The sequence below is a fragment of the Ursus americanus genome, chromosome 22 (assembly GCF_024610735.1).
Source record: "Ursus americanus isolate L20-20 chromosome 22, mUrsAme1.1.p, whole genome shotgun sequence".
Lineage (NCBI taxonomy): Eukaryota > Metazoa > Chordata > Mammalia > Carnivora > Ursidae > Ursus > Ursus americanus.
The window spans coordinates 30,965,975-30,985,833 of NC_142148.1; the positions used below are offsets into that span (position 1 = coordinate 30,965,975).

Below are 19,859 nucleotides of genomic sequence, written 5' to 3' on the forward strand. Positions count from 1 at the left end.
ATTCTAGACATTTGTCCATCGAATCAGAGGCTCTCTGATGCTCCCCCGCCTGTGGGTATGTCTTTGCTCTCTGGTGCTTTTTCTAAAAGGTAGACCTGGGGAAAAAGAGCTCATGATGTCAGGAAATCTAGGGACCTTCAATGGGAAAGGAGTTGAAGCCAACGGTTAAATGAGGTTTCTAAGTCAATCTCACTGGGAAGAATGAGCTCGGATCTTGGAATTGTGAGGGAAAGTATGCCTTAAACCTGAAAGTTGCATTCCTTTTTCATGGGGGAGAAAATATTCACCTTTTTAGAGACAGCAGAGTGGAGAGGACACAACCAGACCACACTCAAATCCATATAAAGCTTTTAATTTAAAAAGTCCTATAAAATAATAATAAATGCAGATTTCCCCATCAAGTGTAGATAGGAAAGGATATGAGGCCGAAAGGTACACATTAATTTAAAATTTCATCACAGGAAGTCAGATGACCTTTTGCACCCAATATGAAAAAAAGTCCTTAAGTTGCTCTTTGGAATAGCAGCATTTACGGTTTTCTGGTCACACTTGTTTATTCCTTTGGGATGTGGTAGTGCAGATGGGGAAGAAACGTTCCCTGGAAAGTTTGGTTGAAACCAGTTAATTCTTTTGACAAAGTGTTTTCATGGAAATGTCAGAACCATGAAAAGCTAAGGAAGAGGGTCACACTGAAGGCCTAGCTTTGGTTAAATGATGCAGAACGGTACTGGGCAGCAGACGGGTAAAATGTGGCATCGAGGAGCATTATTTTCACGTAGGGCCTGACATACTCTTAAAGACCTGACTTAGGTTCTTTTTTTTTTTTTTTAAAGATTTTATTTATTTGACAGAGAGAGAGACAGCCAGCAAGAGCGGGAGCACAAGCAGGGGGAGTGGGAGAGGAAGAAGCAGGCTCATAGTGGAGGAGCCTGATGTGGGGCTCGATCCCATAATGCCGGGATCACGCCCTGAGCCGAAGGCAGATGCTTAACCGCTGTGCCACCCAGGCGCCCCCTGACTTAGGTTCTAAAATAACAGAGCGCAAGACGACACAGAAATGACCACCACCAAGCTGAACAGTAAAGCTCAGCACTAGTTTCTATACAAAACATTTCAAACCAAGGTCTTTATGATGGGGACCAAGAGCTTCCAAGTGCCCAAGCCACCTCCAAGCTTTAAGCTAGGGCTCGGAAGTTCACCTGGTGAACTGGGGGGGTGGAGGAGGGTTCATGAAACTTCACCTCTAAGAAGAGGCTGAAAGAGGAATTTCCAGCAATAGCTTCCAGCTCAGGGCCTGGGGTTGCCTCGACAAGGCTGTCCTAATGTGGCTCCTAGAGTTATGGAGATCTCTATTCTCAAAAGAAAGTGACAGGTGATGTTCTGGGCCACAGAGCTCTGGCCAGGCCCCCAGAGTTTTGCATCCTAAAAGAATTTCAACAAGGAAACGTAGCCTCTGCTTTACCCTTGCAGCCCAAGGCCTTTCTGTGACAGCAGAACATTTATCAAAACATAATTAAACACCTTCTGATAGTTCCCCCTACCCCGGATATCCCTTCTTTCCTTCCAAAACCCATGCCTCCCAACGCTGACAAACCAAAGCAGAAAGTGACAGCTGAGGCAGCGATGACCTGGCTCAGGTCCATGTCTTGAGGCAGAGATGACAGAGCAAAAAGCAGAGAAACATAAGTCTGTTATTGGCTCCTGATTTACAAACTGGACACAGAAGCCAGTGGGGAGGCCACAGGCCCTTGAACTTGGTGGTCTTTGAGAATGGGCTTGTCCTTCTCTCCCTGACCAGCTGGGAGGCAGTCCCCATGGGAAACCCGGATGTGGGGAGGTGGTTTTTATAAACAGAGAGAACTGTAGCCATCTTCCTCAGCCCCAGCTTAGAGGAGCAGCTGTTGAGACCCGCAGCTAGGTTGAGGAATGGGTTTTCCTGGACCTCTGTGTCACCCCTGTCATCGAGAAACACTTTGGCTGAGGGATCCCTAGGAATGGAACAGGACTTGCAGGTGGCAGAAGCGGGACCTGAGGGGGACCAATGTCCGAGACCAGATGGGTCAGTAGTCACCTCTGCAGAAGTCACTGTGAACTGATGACCTTGCAGGTCACTGCTCTGACCCCTTGTCACCAACTAGTACCAGGGAGCTCCACCTCTCCCCTCCCCACCCCCAGGCCTTGACCTATAGGGAAAACGTCTATGGGCATGTGGGCATTCCCTCTGCCATTTTCACAGGATGGGAGCTCAAAGTGGTTCTGTTAGGAAAGACAAATTACTTTTTATACCTGAGTTATGGAATAAAATCTCTCCTTGGCTACCTGTGCTTTCAACCTTTCTGTCTTTTGCTGACTTAACGATGAAGCAGAGAAGCACACCGGTGACTTCTAGCCACAGACTTGCATAACTGTGGCTACATGCTGGGCCATAGCGTCGTCGTTGAGTACTAGCCTGTCTCCCTCCCACCCATTTTACAGAAAAGGCAACTGAGGCCTCTTCATCACTGGTAGGACAGGGTGAAGAGAGGAAAAGGACATGCTAGGCAGTGTGTCTGAAATGAGATGAGAACCCTCATCTGAGTGACCAGTGGGGAAGTATGGGTTGTCCGTCAGTCTGCAGCGAACACACTGTGAGAGCCAAGGATCCCATCTGTCCAGGGAGGACCATCCTTGGCTCACTCTCTGTGCGTAGGCAGGTCAGCTCTCCTTCATTCCTGACCACCCGTCAGCTTGTGGAACAGGTCCTCGTCAAGGGTCTCATTCTGGTCCTTAGACCGAGTGGACAAGAAAATGTAGCCACCGATGTATTCATGCACGATCTTGCAGTCCGCACTCAGGCAGGTGAACGCAATGGAGACGTTCTGGTCAAATTCGATTGCCACCTGGAAGAGGAAGGCACAGGTAAGCTTAAACTCTGACAGGGAAAATGGGGAAAAAACTGCCTTGTATTGGCCCCAGAGCTGAGGACTGCTTAGGTGGCTTACAGATGATTTCCCTCCCCCTCCTCCCCCCAAAATCCACAAAAAACCCAACCAAACAACAACAACAAAAACCCCAATCACCACGTCCACTAAATGCTTACAGAATCTTTGCTCTCTGTGCGCCCTCTTGTGGTAGCAACTTTGCCACACACCTGGCAAAGCATTCCAACTTCCAAGGCACATAGTTTTTTGGGTCACTCTTGTTTACGTATAAGAACTTCCTAAGCACTCCCTCTGTCAAGGGGCAGGGTGCTTTGCAGACTTTTTAATGGAGAATAAAAGGGCTTACCTGAATTCTCCTACACCCAACAGCCCTGCACCCCTTCCTAGCTGAAAGTCATAAACTCTAAACACCAGAAGAAACAAACGTCACTGGTTCTCAACCTTAGCTGCCCCTTGGAATCACCAGTGGACCTTCACAGATTGCTGCCAGGCTCCCACTCCCAGAGACTGCGATTTGATGGGTCCAGGGTGTGGCCCGGGCAGTGGTGTGTTTGAGCTCCCAGGGGACCCTAACATGCAACAAGGGTTTAGAGCCGCTGCCTTAGAGGTCACCTAATCTCAAACTTTTATTCCATAAATGAGTGAACAGCCCTGCCAAGAGGAATCCATGGTTCTTTAAAAAAAAAAAAAAAGTGTGTGGGCACCTGGGTGGCTCAATCAGTTGACTGGCTGCCTTCAGCTCAGGTCATGTTCCCAGGTTCAGGGATTGAGTCCTGCCTCGGGCTTCCTGCTCAGTGAGGAGTCTGCTTCTCCCTCTCCCTCTGCTGCTCCCCCTGCTTCTCTCACTCACACACTCTCTCAAATAAATACATAAAATCTTTTTAAAAAATTAAAAAATTAAAATAAAAAAGGGGGGTTTCCTCCCATCCCTCTCGTGGAGATTTTTCCTCTACGGGAAAAATGAGAAAACGAAGGAGGAAAGAGTCTATGTTGGCAACACCAGGATGTTTTAAATCCTCTGAATGCTAAGGTGCCTCTGACTTGATCGAGAATTTCCCATGCTATAGCCTTGGCTTGAACTTAGCTCCCGGGGTGCAACTATTGATGGGAGACAGAGGGTCTGGGGGCTCCTAACCCAGGAGGCCAAGCTTTTCTCAGTCATCCCTGCTCATATCACTTCCTTCTCTGGCAGTTTTTCCCTTTGGGGACCGGAATGCTCTCCAGGTGGGCAGCTGGGCCTCTGAGCCCTCCGCCAGTTAGACCTCTTGGCAGCCAAGCAGATGAAACATTTTTGGATTCATTTCGCAATTTCTGCAAAGCAGTTATCAGTGTCTCTGTAATCCTATGCTGAATTCAAGGAGACTAATCAAAGGGCTCAGCAATTTTAGAATCTGTATGGGAAGTCCAGAGGGAGGCGAAGCCAGCTTGTGGTGTTAATTCAAAACCATTTGGACTGTCCTTGTTAGTAAACGGCCCAGAGCTGCGTGTGATTATTTTAGCGGACAATTAGCACGTGCTTGTGGTTTCTGAGTTCTAAAAATATGAACGGAGTAATCTACAATTCTGATGGATCACTCATGTACAGCCTCAACACTGAATGTACCAAGAACTTTTACCGTACCTGCCGGATTTCCCAGTTTACGTTCCACTGTTTCATGTTTGTGAATCTCCATGTTGTAATTGGAATCCCAGTGGCTGCCTCGATTCTAATCAACCTATTATATGAAACTCCCAGAATATCATCTTTCTTGCTTCCTTTAAATCTAAAAAGAAATTAATATGAATTAAAAGAAGTAACTGCTTCCTAGAATATGATGTTCATTCATACACAACTTCTAAAAGAGAATAGGAACATTTCTAAATGATATCCAAAGAACGGACAGTGAGGGATTAACTGTTCTACAGAAGGGCATTTTTATTGTGATAGGAAGAGAATATGAAGAAAGGAGAGACTTAAGGCTGTCCTGCAGACATCCTTTCTGTGAAATTGACATCAGAGGAAAGCAAAGTAAGAGAGGGTCAAGTCAATGATTTTAAAATAAACTGTGTCGGCCAGGCACCCTTCTAGGCACAGGGAATACATTAGTGACCTAATTGGATAGAAAATGTCTGACTTCATGAAGCTTGTATTCTGCGGGGGGGGGGGGGGCAGGGTCATGAGTAAGTGAAATATAGATGGCAGATAAGATCATGAAGGAAAATAAAGCATAGAAGGGGGTCAGGGAATACTGGCAATGAGGTGGTTACAGTTTTCAAGAGAGTAGGGAAGATAGCAGCGAGAGAAGACATTTGATTAAAGATGTTTGTGAGGGAATGAGCCACATGGGCTTCTGGGGAAAGAGTACTGTAGGAAGAGGGCACAGCCAGTGCAAGCCTGCAGCTTTCTTTTTTTTTTTTTTTTTCTTTTTTTGGGGGGCATGCTCAAGGACCTGCCAGGAGGCCAGTATGGCTGGGCACAGTGAAGGAGGGGCAGAGGATGTGAAATCCCAGAGCTAAGGTCTTATAGGGCCATTGTAAGGATTTGGCTTATACACTGAGTGAGCTAGAAGGCCTTCAGATGGCTCTGGGCAGATGCCTGCTATGGTTTGACTCAGATCTTAAAAGGAGCACTCTAGCAGACAACTTGAAAACTTAGGGGCAACAAGGGGAGAAGCAGGGAGCCCAGGTAAGTATTGTGAAGAGAAGGTATGGAAATTGTTGTGAACAGCCAACGTGTGTGGGCCATTTGTGAGAGGACAGTATTTTTTTTTTTTAAAGATTTTATTTATTTATTTGAGAGACAGAGAGAGCACAAGCTGCAGGGAGGAGCAGAGCGAGAGGGAGAAGCAGGCTCCCCACTGAGCAGGGAGCCCAATGTGGGACTCGATCCCAGGACCCTGGGATCATGACCTGAGCCAAAGGCAGATGCTCAACCGACTGAGCCACCCAGGCGCCCGGGAGGACAGTATTCTAAAATTAAAAAGAGTTCTATATTCTAGACTGAGAATAAACTGGGCTCCAAGAAAGGCACTTAGAAACAAACAGGAAGTGAGAGAGGCAAGTGAACACCGTAATCACCTGACAAGGTAGTAGGTGAGGCCAAATTCAGGTAGAGATTGCCATGCCTGGATGAACCGCAGCTTGGCTTCGACCAGCGGCATCTGGGCCACATTCTGGTGGGCTTCTAGAATCCGGGCTGCCAGCTAAGCAGAAGTGGAAAACATTGAGCCACCCTTAGCATACACTTACTATTCTGTAATCATCCCTTTAGCTCAGATCCCCAGTGAGAAAAATAAATGCCAGGCCCAACTGCAACTCTACAAAGACAATTCATTCCCGTTCATTCATCCTCTGTTCCTCTCTGTAAAACACGTCAGTCACTGGGGAGAAGAAGGAACAACAGCAGCCAACACATAAACTCTAAGGTTCATGGAGATGGAGAGTTCTGGGTCCCTCTTTCTGGGATCTGTACGGTGTCCGTGGACAATGATTCCTCTTGTATCAGTTGATCTGTGTAACTTTAAACTCCCTCTAATGCAAGCATAGTTTAAATTTTTAATTTGTGGGGACTAAATAACTTTAATGAAATCTGGGAATATCTCTATGTTCAGTTAGCAGTAGTCAGCTCTAACAAAAGGAACAATAATTTCTTAACATCATCTAATACCGAAAATCCCCATCAGCCGATTTTTCATGATGATGGCCTCGATCATTTTATTTCCTCATATTACCCCAGAAAATACAGAGTTTACTGCAAACAGTCACACCCACAAGATTAGCAGTACCTGCTTTGACTTGTGTTTTTTTGCACACCGAGGTGACACAAAACATTCAGGGTTCATGTCCATGGTTTCAAGATTGGAAGCCACCTGAGATGCCGAGTTCCGGTTTTTCATCCTCAGAAATGAAAGGATGTTGAGGACCTCTGGCTGATAGGAGCTGTCTGCCATGGTTTTGCCCTTCGATGCCAGGATGCAGGCAGCCATCCACTGGGCATACTGATTCTCCTGCAGCAAACATCAGAGGGCTGAGACACACATTCAAGTGCAAAGCCACCCTGCTGGGAACAGAACAGGATGTGGGCTGGGCTTTCATCTCTATAATACACAAAACTGTCACCCACTAAGCAAGGAACTGAATGATGTGAAGTGCCACATGTTCTCAGTGACTGTCAATCACCTAATTCAACACCCAACAAGAGCTCTTGAGTCCCGTGTTGAGCTTCTCTACGCTAAGGGGCTAGAGAATAGGAATGTCAGTTGCGATCCATTCCGTGCAGAGAACTTTGCATTGAAAGATGAACCAAGGACACCTGAGCACCATGGAGGACAGACAGGTGAAAACCCAAGCTACCTGACAGCCTTCCTTGATACCTATTTCCATTTTCATATCATGTCTGATCTCTGTGACAGAAGGAAAGGAGGAAAAAGATCATGACCTGATTTCCCATATTATGTCTACTCTGGCCCATGCTTAGTAAAGATTCTCATCCCAAGGGAGGAATCAGGTCCACCGATGGGCTCTGAACCAGTCAGTGGTGGCCTCTATTGCTCTTGAATGTTGGTGTTTATTTTTTTTACCTCAGGGAGCCAACAGGTGTGGTCCTAGCAGCTGAGGGGATGCGGTTGAAGAGGAATTCTTCAGGGGCAACTGTTGGTGTGGTGCACTGAATTACTGGCCTCAGTCTTCATCCCCCTGGTATCCACACTTTCTGCCATGTAATTTGACAGTCTGTCTCATTGGAGCCAGAGTGTAATTTCCCACCTCTTTTTTTTTTTTTTTTTTTTTAAAATATTTTATTTATTTATTCGACAGAGATAGAGACAGCCAGTGAGAGAGGGAACACAAGCAGGGGGAGTGGGAGAGGAAGAAGCAGGCTCATAGTGGAGGAGCCTGATGTGGGGCTCGATCCCATAACGCCGGGATCACGCCCTGAGCCGAAGGCAGACGCTTAACCGCTGTGCCACCCAGGCGCCCCAAGCTACTCCCACCTCTTGACTTTGAACCCCACCATGGACTTGCTTTAGCCAATGGAATGTGGGTGGAAATAACAGTGTACAACTTGCTGGCCCGAGCTTTCGGAGGTCTGCCATGTCTGTCATGCCTCTCTTGCCTTTCTGCCATCGCTACAAGCAGAACCTTCCCAGGCAGCCTGGCACCCATAATAAATACAGTGAGCTTACCTTCCAGCCGGGAGCCAAGCCTAGCCAGACCTACCGCTAGAAGCAGATCTGTCTAGATGACGCGAGGCTGGATCATCCGAGCCCCAGCCTACCCGCCGATGTTTCAGAGGCAAGTGTTTATTGGTACATGTCATTTGATTTTGTGGTTGTTTGTTACAAAGCAATAACTGACTGATGAGTGCTCTGATTGGGAAACTAAACATCTCAGCTGCTTTGTCCTTAGGCTTAGGGAAGGTAAAGGGACTTAGCATTTTTTTTTTGGATTTACTTACATGGTCACATCTCAGATACACTTCATTCATACCATCAGCAACAGGGATTAGTAACTTGATTCCAAATTTTCTGCCTGCTACATTGACGTCTGGCACAACTTCACAGCCTGAATGATAAAAGGCAGGGACAAAACTGAGTTCGGAGAAATCTGTTCTATAAATCAGACATGCATCTAAAAGAAACACTTTGAACATAAGCCCTTCAGATGTGAAAAATTGAGGAGCAAGTGGACAACATTAATTAAAGGGTAACTAAAGAAGACTCATGAACAACTCATATGGATAACAAAAAATATCTTCTGTTAGGATTTTCTTAAATATGTCACCGATTCAATTCATTTTCCAGGTCGATTTGGCTATGCTAACTCATAGTAACATGGATTATGAATATGAACTTTTAAATAAACCAAAGTAGAGGGAATTCTCTTACTGTCACAACGATAAGGGAATTGAGTGCACTGGTTAATTAAATATTTCAGTTAATGGAGTTGCCAGTACACTCACAGCCACTTTCAGAAATTAGAACAGAAACTAAAGTGACACTGAATTGAACATAACCGTTCTGGAATTTAGAAAGCTTTTCAGGACCCTACAATGCTTCATGTACTACATGGATGACACCAATTACCACCACTTCCTAGACTTGGACACACAGGGGAAGAAGGGACAGCAGACTGCAAATAATCGTCTTTATCGCACCACATTGCAGGCCCATGCTCCGTGGGGAAGAGGAGCTGCAGGCAGGCTGCCCTAGACAGGCTCCTCCGGAAGTAAGCCCTGCTTCGTTGGGCGGGAGGGGGGGGTTTGGCTTTCACAGCTGGGTCATGAGAAGCCATACCCAGATGTGGGACCCTCTTACCTCTGAGATTTAGTTTTTCTACTGGTTCTCCTTGCTCAAGTTCCTTATTTTTAAAGTAGGCTATAGATGTGTCTTTAAAGATGAACCAATATTGTTTGAAAGCCTTTAATATTAGCTTCTTGGGCCTGCAAATTAAAGTACAGTAAGCATTGTAACAGCCATCCAGAAATGTAGGGACACATTGCAAATTTCAAGTGGCCCAGACGGTCTGGAAAACCTGTTCAAACAACATAGTCTCTATTGTTGAAACCAATTTTCCCATTGCTAACTCGTTTCTAAAAACTGAAAATGGGGTTTTTGGCAGGAGATGTAGAAGGTAATGCAGAATCCCAGGATTTAGACCACTTTGGCCTTGCTACTGCCCTAAGATGTGACCCTGGGGAAGACACTTCCTCTGCCTGGGCCACATGTACTGCTTCTGTGTGACCGGGACAGTACCAGCCTCCAACTCACGAGGCTTCTGTGACGATGGGAAGAGGTAATCTCTGAGAGCGCTGATCGCAGGACCTGGCATAACTCAAGTGCTCAATAAATTATTACTATTATTTGAGAAACATCCATGAATCTGGGGACATCTGTCATTTCAGTATACGTCTTGGAACTGAAAAAGCTGTCCAGATGGACAGCACAGGTTTTAATGGAATCAGGCATAAACACTAGGTCTAAAAGTAAGCAACCTTTTCTGTAGTTTCCTCTTGATCCTTAAGAGAAACCACCAAAGAATTCCCAGTGAGTCATGGAAATCACAAAAACCTACAGCTAATCTATACAGGCTCTACTGTTACTAAAAAAACAAACAAAAACAAAAACAAAAAACCACGTTTTGGGGGGAAGATCTCCAAAAGTGAGATGTGTGGGGGCTAGAACACTTTGTACTCTGGTCTGGACAAGGCTGGTAGTGCCAATGGCAGATCTCAGTTGGGTCATTCAAAATAGAAAACCTGAGAAAGAGCTGGGGAGTAGGAAAGGGGGTACAGCTGGGCAGAGAAAGGATAATATGAGCTGTCCAAGGTTCCATGGAACAGTGCTGGCCGTGGGGGTGAATCAGGGTCTCTCCTGTTAGTGGATTTCTGCATTCAAGAATGAGAGAAAGAGAGGAAGCCTGGTGTTAACCCCACTTATACATAATTTGAGGCAATTTTTTTTTTAACATGTCAGTCCTAGACTTTCCTTGGCTAAAAATGTGTTATCCTTAACACAAGGATAAGGGAGAATATGGTCGTTTAAAAATCAGGGTATTACACGCAAAGTATAAAACAAAATTGGTAAACATTATATGCAGTTAACATTTCCAAGATTTAGAAAACCACTGCATTAAAATCATATTTGTCATGTTGACAGTTGCAGTTATAATTCTAAGGAACATATTTAGAAGGTTATCTGAGAATCAGATTCTTCAAAATTAATAGTATTTTCAAAATAGAGTCTAAAGACAAGCCTAAAACCAAAAGATAGTAAGGTCTTGGTTTAATCCTAGGCATTTAATATTTCTATTCAGAATTAAGAATGAAGCTCTGTGTCTCCATTTCAACTGGACTTCGAGAGTATGGAAAGATTCCCTCTGCTCTCGTCTCCCAGTTGAGTTCATCCTTCAGGCTGTTTCCATTCCTTCCCAAAGCTAAGGACTATTGCTCCTATGCTATGTCAGAGGCTGGGGCAGGACAGGGTCAGGGAGGAAGTGGAGATGGTGGCCAGCTGGAGCATGACAGACACAGAAGGAGGCCGTCATCTGAATCCTCGGGGAGCCCATAAGGTCAAGAGGGAGATGCACCCATGAATAGGTAATGTATGCTAAGGCACCTAACCAGGACATGTAGCACGGTGAGTTACAGAGGACACAGCAGTTAAACAGAGAATGAAGGCTGGATAAGGATCTGGAGGAAAGGGAAGAGCATTTTCAGCAGGTGGCAGCTGCACAGGCCAAAGGTAGAGGCGAGTCAGAGCTGGGCCCTCTGTGAACAAGAGTTGGGTCAAACACTTCTTGAATACCTACCTCCTGCTGGGCACTGGGCTGAGCAATGGAAATGGGGGAGGGGTTTCTGTAGGTACAACATTTCCACAGGTGGGGGATGATGGAGACAGGAGAGGCAAGATAGGTTGGGGCGAGGGTGGGACTTCGAATGCTCGGCTAAGGCGTTAGACTTTATTTTCTAGAGTGATGGTCCTCACACTCTGCTGTTCATCAGAACTGGAAGGGAGCTTGTTAGATAGAGATACCTAAGCATGGCCCTAGTCGCAGAGACTAATAGTCAGCAAGTCCAGGTAGGGCCGAAGGTTTGCATTTCAAGTAAGCTTTCCAAAGGTGATTCCTAAGTTTGAGAAAAACGAGTCTAGGCCAGTAATCTCCACTCTAAAACTGGGTACACTCCATCTTTAAAATATTTTCACTATTTTAATATATGATGTTACCCATATACATTATGTGAATATAATAAATACCCACCCCCAAGATATTTATAATTATTTATGTGTAATATTTGTAATATATATACATTATAAGACCTATACAAATATATAAATTAAAAATGAACATGAAAAGTTCAATTTGTTTCAAAAAGGGAGGCGTTACTCAGTGACATAAATCCCAGTTGGGGAAATACACTATTGGCTGTGCTCACTAAATCACAATGTCCACAACAGAGTGCCATCTACCTAGTTTTGAAGGTTTTTGGTACAACAAATCTACTGAGTTCCATCTTCCCTGATGTCAATCACTCACTTATGCAAATTAATCAGAATAGGCTGCATTTTTAGATTTTTAATAAGTGGGTTTTAAACACACTATATCTTCATTTAGAGGATGTTTAACACAGAAAAACTCTGTTTCTGAGTTTTAAAGGTGTACACACAACATTGTTTTATTTTATTATTTTTTCAACTTTGAAGATCTAATTGGCTTTATTAAGTGATTCATAAATTGGGCAGCATCCCACCTGGCAAGTAGTGGGGAGCTCTGAGGAGGGGGACAAAATGGAAGGTCATAAGAAGGAAGGTGGGGCAAGAAAGTTATTAGCAAAAGAAAGGACTGGTCCAGGCAAGGTCACCTTCCTTCTGGGGAAGGGCAGGAGGTCTTATTAGGCGATTACCTCATCTTCTGGGAGATGGGAGGGCCCATGTGACAGATGACCTCATTGGTGCTGATCAGAAAATTCCCTTCTGACTGGTTAAGACTCATTTCTGGGGGAAGCTGCAATTGTAATTAGGTTAGGTGTTAAGCCCTAGTTTGGGCACTTGGTCTAAGTGATGCTGTTTTGGGCTTAGGGTTTTCTTTTTAATAGTTTCCCTGTTTTGAACAGACTCTCAACTTAGCTGAGAGATGTGATCAAAATTGAGGGCAAGAGAATATTGTTTTAATAGGCAGTATCATTATTGGCAACACTGACAGTGGAAACATTTCTTTAGTGCTTTCAAAATGCTCTCCTCACAGCACTAATCTCTTTCAAATGCCAATTGCGTTCTCACTCATTTCACAATCACCTTTTTCTTAAAGGAGACGTGAAGTGTGTTTATTATTTTGAAAGCATCTGCAGGCTGACCACTGATGGCCACTTGTCATCACTGAGAGGTCATAAATTCAGAGCACATTCTTTTGAAAAAACAAGAGAGCATAACTCCACTTAGAAGTATTTTTCCATGTGTTAACAGGGTGTCTTAGTGGGACCAAAGATTTTCATGGTCACTCTCTCTTTATGAAGTATTATAAGGATTCCACTGTATTTTAGGGGTCTTAATATTTATAACTTGAATCTCACTGATAATCTCCCATAGCACATTGTGTAAGTCAGCCTGGAACTTCTTTGCTACAGTAACTTGCCTACTTGACTACAGAACTTGTCTGTGAATGAGGCAATGAATGAATTTTATGTGTGGCTTCTCTCTCTGTAATCCTCTAGTGGAGACATTTATTCCAAAGTAGTCTCTCCAGCAGTGGCCACACCTTACAGTTTGGACTTAAATAACTGTTTTTATGAAGTATGTAACTTAGTAGTAGGATTGTATCTTGTCTGGTTTGTATTTAGGGGTTTGCATAAAGTAGAATCTTGAAAGGCTGGTTGGGCAGAAAGTTCTAGATTGACTGTTATTTCCTCTTAGCACTTTTAAGAGATTTCCTAGCCAAGGAGAAGTCTGCTGCCCCTTAACTGTTTTTTCTTGTTAGGAAATCTGTCTTTTCTCTCTGATTTAAAGACATTCTCTTATCAATGATTGGCCTTATTAAGATGTGCATTTATAGTGATTTATTTTGCTTGGGATTTATGATTCCTGAATTTAAGGATTTTTGTCTTCAACAATTATGGAACATTCTTAAGCATTCTTTTTTGAATACTTGTCTCTTTCCCATATATTCTTCTAGAACTCCTAGTGGATGTACATTGAAACTTGTCATTCTACCTATAAAATTTTCCATTTCTACCTTTCTGTGTTCTCTATTCAACTGTGTTTTTATCTTATTATTTATTTCAACTATTATTTTTTTTTAAGAGAGAGAGAGAGAGAAAATGCACATGTGTGTGAGTGGTGGCGGGGGAGGGGTAGAGAGAGAGAGGGAGAGACAGAATCTTAAGCAGGCTCCAGGCTCAGGGTGTAGCCTGAGGTGGGGCTCCATCTCACAACCCTGAGCTGAAATCAGGAGTCAGAGGCTTAACCTACCGAGCCACTCAGGCGCCCCTCAGCTGTGTTTTTAAACTTCCGACATTCAGTGCACCTATTCAATTTTAAATTTCTAAGACTAAATTTTTCATTTCCAGAGTTTCTATTTGGTTCCTTTTCAATACTGCCTCTTCTCTTTCATGATGATTTTTATCTTTTAGTTCCCTTAAGGATTCTAAACATACTCATTTTATGTGTTTTTTTTTTTTTTTAAGATTTTGTTTATTTATTCGACAGAGATAGAGACAGCCAGCGAGAGAGGGAACACAGCAGGGGGAGTGGGAGAGGAAGAAGCAGGCTCATAGCAGAGGAGCCTGATGTGGGGCTCGATCCCATAACGCCGGGACCACGCCCTGAGCCGAAGGCAGACGCTTAACCGCCATGCCACCCAGGTGCCCCTCATTTTATGTTTTTTTCCGATTGCTCTATTACCTAAAATTACTGAAACTCCTAATCTTCCTGTTTGTTGGGTCTGCTGTCTTTCCTTGATGGTGGTTCATGAACTCACATGGTTAGTAGTTTTTATCGGGAGCTCAGTTTTTAGGGGGTTATCGTTTCCTCTGGAAGGCCCATGCATGCTAGATTATGGATATTTCCCTCCAGGTATTTCTGTAATTACATTTGCTAGGGCTTCACAGGCTTTGTGGTCCTGGGCCAGTTTCTATTTTATTTTTTTCAGAACTCACTTATCATAGAAGACATTTAAATTTAGATCTACACCCATGTGTGGCACAGGACTCGGCTCCAATTTCTCCAGAGAGACTTTTCATCTCCCCACATAGGACCCCGTGCAAGGATGAACTTCCTCACTGCTTCCTGTGGTAGATGGACAGCTCTTTTCGTCCCTGTTAAACAGAGAAGGCCGCCCTTGCAAGTTTCTGCCTTTAGGCACGGGCTTCCTGCCTGTGTCAGTCCCTTACGAGAGGCCTACAGCGTCATCTCCTGTCTCTCACAGGGATTACAATCCCAGCCCCAAACCATGAGTATCTATGTCGTGGCCCAGATCCCTCTCTGCAGTTGTAGAACTAGATTCCCTCTGCATTTCCTGCAAGCTGGACTTCCCCAGTCTCACCTCAGCCGTATTTACAATTCTTCTATTTGTACTCTGTCCAGCACTCAGGCATATTTATAGCAAGACTGCAATTCTTCTATTTGTACTCTGTCCAGCACTCAGGCATATTTATAGCAAGACTGCAGTTTGCATTAGATCGGATGCATTTAAATTAGTTACTGGAAACTGGAGTCCACTGTTTATATAGTGGGTTCAGTTGATTTTGTTTAGGAAAAAAAAGAGCTTCACTGTTAAAAGAAAAAAAAAACAATTAAAAATGGTCCCCAGGACTAGCTCAATGCTCTTCTACTGATAAGGAAAGGAAGCCCAAGGAAATGAAGGGCCTTTAAGGGTCACCCGTGCTAACAGGAGGAGTGGAGCTCCACTCTCCATTCTCCTTCCCCCTTTTCTGTCTCCTTTCTCCTTTGCTTCTTCCCTCCTTCTCCTCCTCCTTCATTTCTTCCTTCCACAAACTATTTCATCTATTAAAGTCACCATCTTCAGACCTTTGGTAGATATGGTGATTGCTGTGAAGACAATTTTGTGTGTTTGAGCAAAGCATTCACAGTAAAGTGAACTGGATCGAGGGCTTAACCCTGGAATGTCCTCTCCTTCGCTGAAAACGTCTATAGAAAGGGAGGGGTCATTACGTGGTTTGTGAAGAGCTGAATTTGCTCTACACAGAGAATATGGCAACTTACTTTCTTCACAGAATGATTATTAACAAATCATAAAGATGTATTCATGGATTTAAATTATTACATTTTTTCTGTAGCTCTGACTATAACAATATGCGTGGTTGCAACCATTTATGCCACAGAAGTTAATGATCCTATTGTTTGAGACCACATTAAAAAAAAAAAAAAAGCAACCGGTAGAAACCCAGTGACAAAAATTGTTACCTTTGGTTGCTTCTCATTTATCTCTGATTCACTGTTCACTCTTTCTAAGTCTGTCTTTGCATCATGTGTTCCCCAAACAACTTGTGTTTCTTTTCAAGCCAACTGACCCAGTGAAGTGTCCATGTGTTAAGAAAAGTCAACGAACCATAAAGTGACATGAGTAACTGCCAGAACATCAAAGGGGCCTTATTCTTTTCATCTTAACACACCCTGGCACCATCATAAATGTTTTATTTCTTTCCACAAAATAAAAAACTCCTCTGCCTTTTTAACAGTTTCAGATTGATCTGAGGTAACTAGGGAGTTATTTAGAAACACTTTAACAGGCAAAGGTAGATAAACCGAGGTGACTACTCTGCATAAGCCCAGGACCAAAGTTCTAGAGACAAAGGATTTTTAAACCATGAAAGAACCTTCGAATGGTGTCCAGTCCTGAGCCTCGCGGATGACCAGTCTAGCGTATACATTCACTCACTGTCGACACTGGCTGTGTTCAGACCACCGTTTATTGGGCACGTACTATGAGCCAAGTATCATGTTCCATGCTTCATACAGGTTATCTTATTCAATCCCCCCAATAAAACCAAGAGGAGGTATGTCCCCATTTTATAGAACAGGAAACTGAGGCTCAGGCACATGACAATGCCCGAGGTACCCCAGCTAGTATGTGTTGTCGAGCTGGGATTCAGCCCATTGTCTGTCTGAGGCCAAAGCTCATGCTCTTACCTTTGAACCAGGAACCTGCCTAGTGAGGGTTCAATTTAAATTCCTGGACTCTTTACCTGTGAGGCTTTGTGAGGAGTAATCCTTTTCCCCTTTAAGGGTGACTTACCTAAATAATCTGAGATTATCTGCAAGTTTAGGGATATCAGTAATGTCCTCCTAAGGAAAAGCAGATAACATTTCATAAGTAGTTAATTAGGTGGTGTTCAAACTCTATACCTGTACCGTCCAACACCGTAGCCACTCACCACATGGGGTTATTCAAATGTGAATTAATTAAAATGAAATTAAATGAGAAACTCAGTTCCTCAGTCACACTAGCCACATTTCTAGTAGTGACCTCAGCAGGTAGGGAGGGCGAGGGAGGGGGATGGGATGGGGCACATGCAGGGGCTTCTGGGTGGCTGGCAAAGTTCTAGTTCTTCATCTGGGTGGTGAATTGGGTGATAGTACAAATTTGTTAAGCTGTATATTTTTTTCCACTTTTCTGTATGTGTCGTGTCACACAAATGAAAAAAGAGATTAAAAAAATTAACCAAGCACTACCATTCAAGTTAAAAATTTGAGTTAGAAACTGCTATTTTTTATGTACAAACAAAATATTTTACAAATTTTACCTGGAGTGGGTAAATCTAGCTACGTCTAGTTCACTGATTAATTTCTCGAAAGGAACCTGGTTCAAAGTTCATTCTGCGGTGTAGGCTGGTGCCTGCTTTCTAAATGAAAAGCCCTATTGTTTAGCATCACATGAGAATATTGAGGGAGGGAGGAGGGAATTTTTCATTTATTCTGAGAAGGATCAGAGGAAGTCGACAAAAAAGAACTCTAATTCAATGAGCCCCGTGTCTCCTATAAATGTGAGACAGGGCTCTGAATCTCGACAGAATCTTGGCATTAAGTTTGTATGAAGTATTTGCTTTTGCATGATACCAACTTCCCATTTTAAGGAAATTAATCATAAGGAAATATGCATTAAATCCATAAGAATATAGTGACTCATTTTTCTCTCTTACTGTTTATATCCAATTACAATAGATCCACCTCTCTGATTCAATGTGCATTAAACGAATAATTACTCCCATGACTGGAGTAGTCAGTTAAACAAGAGGGTGGCACTCAACGGGTGAGTCAAACGGGGGAGGTATTCCGGTTATAAAGCCGCCACGCGGCCACATTGCACGGAAAAGAAGATGATAAAAGAGTTGTATTAGTTTATGTCTCACCGGAAGGTTTTTGTCTATTTCCTGAAGTCAAAAGGGTTCAGGGGCTTTTTAGAGTGTCCCAGAATAAAGGCTCTCACGGTGTCAACCTTGCCCAGTTTGCAGTGCATGACTAGGGAAATAGACAATGGCTTTCTATCTGCAAAGCATCTTCTCCCTTCTCATAGCTTTACAACAGACGGGGTGGTTCTCCCTAGACCTGAGGGGAGGGACCTCTTCCCTACTCCCCGTGCGGGAAGACAAGCTCGTAGCGGTGGCAGTCTTTGCCTCATACCCCACAGCTTCTCCTTAAGAAATACATATAAAAGTACTGCCATTGGGGCGCCTGGGTGGCACAGCGGTTAAGCGTCTGCCTTCAGCTCAGGGCGTGATCCCGGCGTTGTGGGATCGAGCCCCACATCAGGCTCTTCCGCTATGAGCCTGCTTCTTCCTCTCCCACTCCCCCTGCTTGTGTTCCCTCTCTCGCTGGCTGTCTCTATCTCTGTCGGATAAATAAATAAAATCTTTAAAAAAAAAAAAGAAGTACTGCCATTAACAGCACGGAACATATCTCATTGTCCCTTCCAGAACTGACCTGAGGAAAGCCAGTCTGGTCTTGCTAGCTTTAAGCTTGTGACAAGTACGTTTTCTTTTTTCAAAATCAGACACAAGATTCTCTTCTTTCTCATAAAAAAGAGCTTGTTTACATGTGTCGGTTCATCAGAACACAGCCACGGTTCTGAGTTACCAGAAAAGTTCATACCAAAGTGTTGTCCGCTTTTCCGCCTTCTAGGGTCACTTCCAAATTAGAGAGCGCAGCTTCTACCTCGTCGACCTCCGACTCATTTGTAAAATCTTGTGTCTCAGCTGACAGCGACAGTTTGCTAATGTGATACTGCGATGCAAACAGAGGTTTTAGAAATGTTATAAACACACAGGCATCCATCGGCCCTTTCCTCTTTTTGGAGACAATCCCCCCTGTAGTTCCGAACGTCTCCTGGAAAGAGGTCTCCCTCCTCTGAAGGAAAAATGACATTTTAATCTGAATTATTTTGAGAGGTATGGTTAGTCACAGTCAAACTTGATTCTTCTCCATCACTGGTCGAACGTGCAGTGGGGAGGAGCTAAGAATTGCGAGACGAATGCCTCATGTAAGTTGGGCACGTGTGGGGATTATGAGGACTATTTTAAGTTGAAATCGACTCCCCCCACTTTCAGTTCTTTCTTCAAAGAAAAGAAACAGTATGAAGAAAATGACACTTGAAGGAAACAAATTTGCTTTGTTTTCTTCCAGAGAGAAGGTTCTGGAGTACCCATACCTGTAATGCTGCAAAGATCAACATTTCTTCTTCCGTGCAGTCGATTTCTTCCAAGAGAACGGCCCACCTGGCTTGTTCATAGAGCTGGTTGATTCGGACAGCATCGTACTGAAGAAAGAAACAGGTAGGTGTGTATCTGTTGGACGGGGCACATATTCCTTAGGACAAAAACTCTGGAGACACGGAGGTCATTCGTTGTTAATGCAATAAACTTTCGCTCAGGTAAATGAAAGAAATACCTATCTTCCCACTGCCCCAGCTCTTATTTTACTTCTGAACTTAGGACTTGCTTTGTCAAAATATTTTCTAGAGCTTCTTCAAGGGGCCAAACTGATCCATCTCAGATTCCATTATTTCTCCCTCCTCTTTTATCACATTTCCATTGGTAGGAGAAACCGCTGTCACCACCCATCTCCAGGACTCTCTTCATCTGGCAAAACTGCAACTCTGTACCCATTAAACCACAAGTCCTATTTTTCTACCCTTCCCCGCCTGGGTGTACAATTTACTATATCCTTAAAGAAGAAAGGTGAGGAAAATATGCAGGAGGAATAGAAAGGTAGAGCGCCCAAACAGATTTATCACAGGTTGATTAGCATTTGTTTATTTTTCCTTTTGCATTAATCTTAGACACACTAGAAAAAAAGGGGATAAGGGATGTAAAAATCCACAGCAAGCCCAAACCAGCGAACAGCATTGCTATCAGGTCAGCGGGAGAGGGAACCCATCGCCCAGGCATGCTCCTTCTCAGCAGTGCTGAAGCTGCTGGCAGGGCCAGACCAGTGTGAACCCGCATGTGTGGCC

General features: G+C 43.9%; 1 protein-coding gene across 3 annotated transcripts in view; it reads right to left on the bottom strand.

Annotated features, from left to right (window-relative positions):
- Positions 1-336: 336 nt before the first annotated feature.
- FERMT1 (FERM domain containing kindlin 1) overlaps positions 337-19,859 on the bottom strand; it is a 36,920-nt gene continuing 17,397 nt past the window's right edge. For all 3 annotated transcript variants that reach the window (XM_045808851.2, XM_045808846.2, XM_087853746.1), the window contains exons 7-15: positions 19,056-19,163; positions 18,500-18,631; positions 16,647-16,696; positions 9,215-9,339; positions 8,356-8,462; positions 6,686-6,907; positions 5,979-6,103; positions 4,543-4,684; positions 337-2,879 (exon numbers count right to left, since the gene is read on the bottom strand). In XM_045808851.2, coding sequence (XP_045664807.1) covers positions 2,706-2,879; positions 4,543-4,684; positions 5,979-6,103; positions 6,686-6,907; positions 8,356-8,462; positions 9,215-9,339; positions 16,647-16,696; positions 18,500-18,631; positions 19,056-19,163 — 1,185 coding nt within the window. In that variant the 3' untranslated portion in view covers positions 337-2,705. The remainder of the gene's footprint in view (positions 2,880-4,542; positions 4,685-5,978; positions 6,104-6,685; positions 6,908-8,355; positions 8,463-9,214; positions 9,340-16,646; positions 16,697-18,499; positions 18,632-19,055; positions 19,164-19,859) is intronic.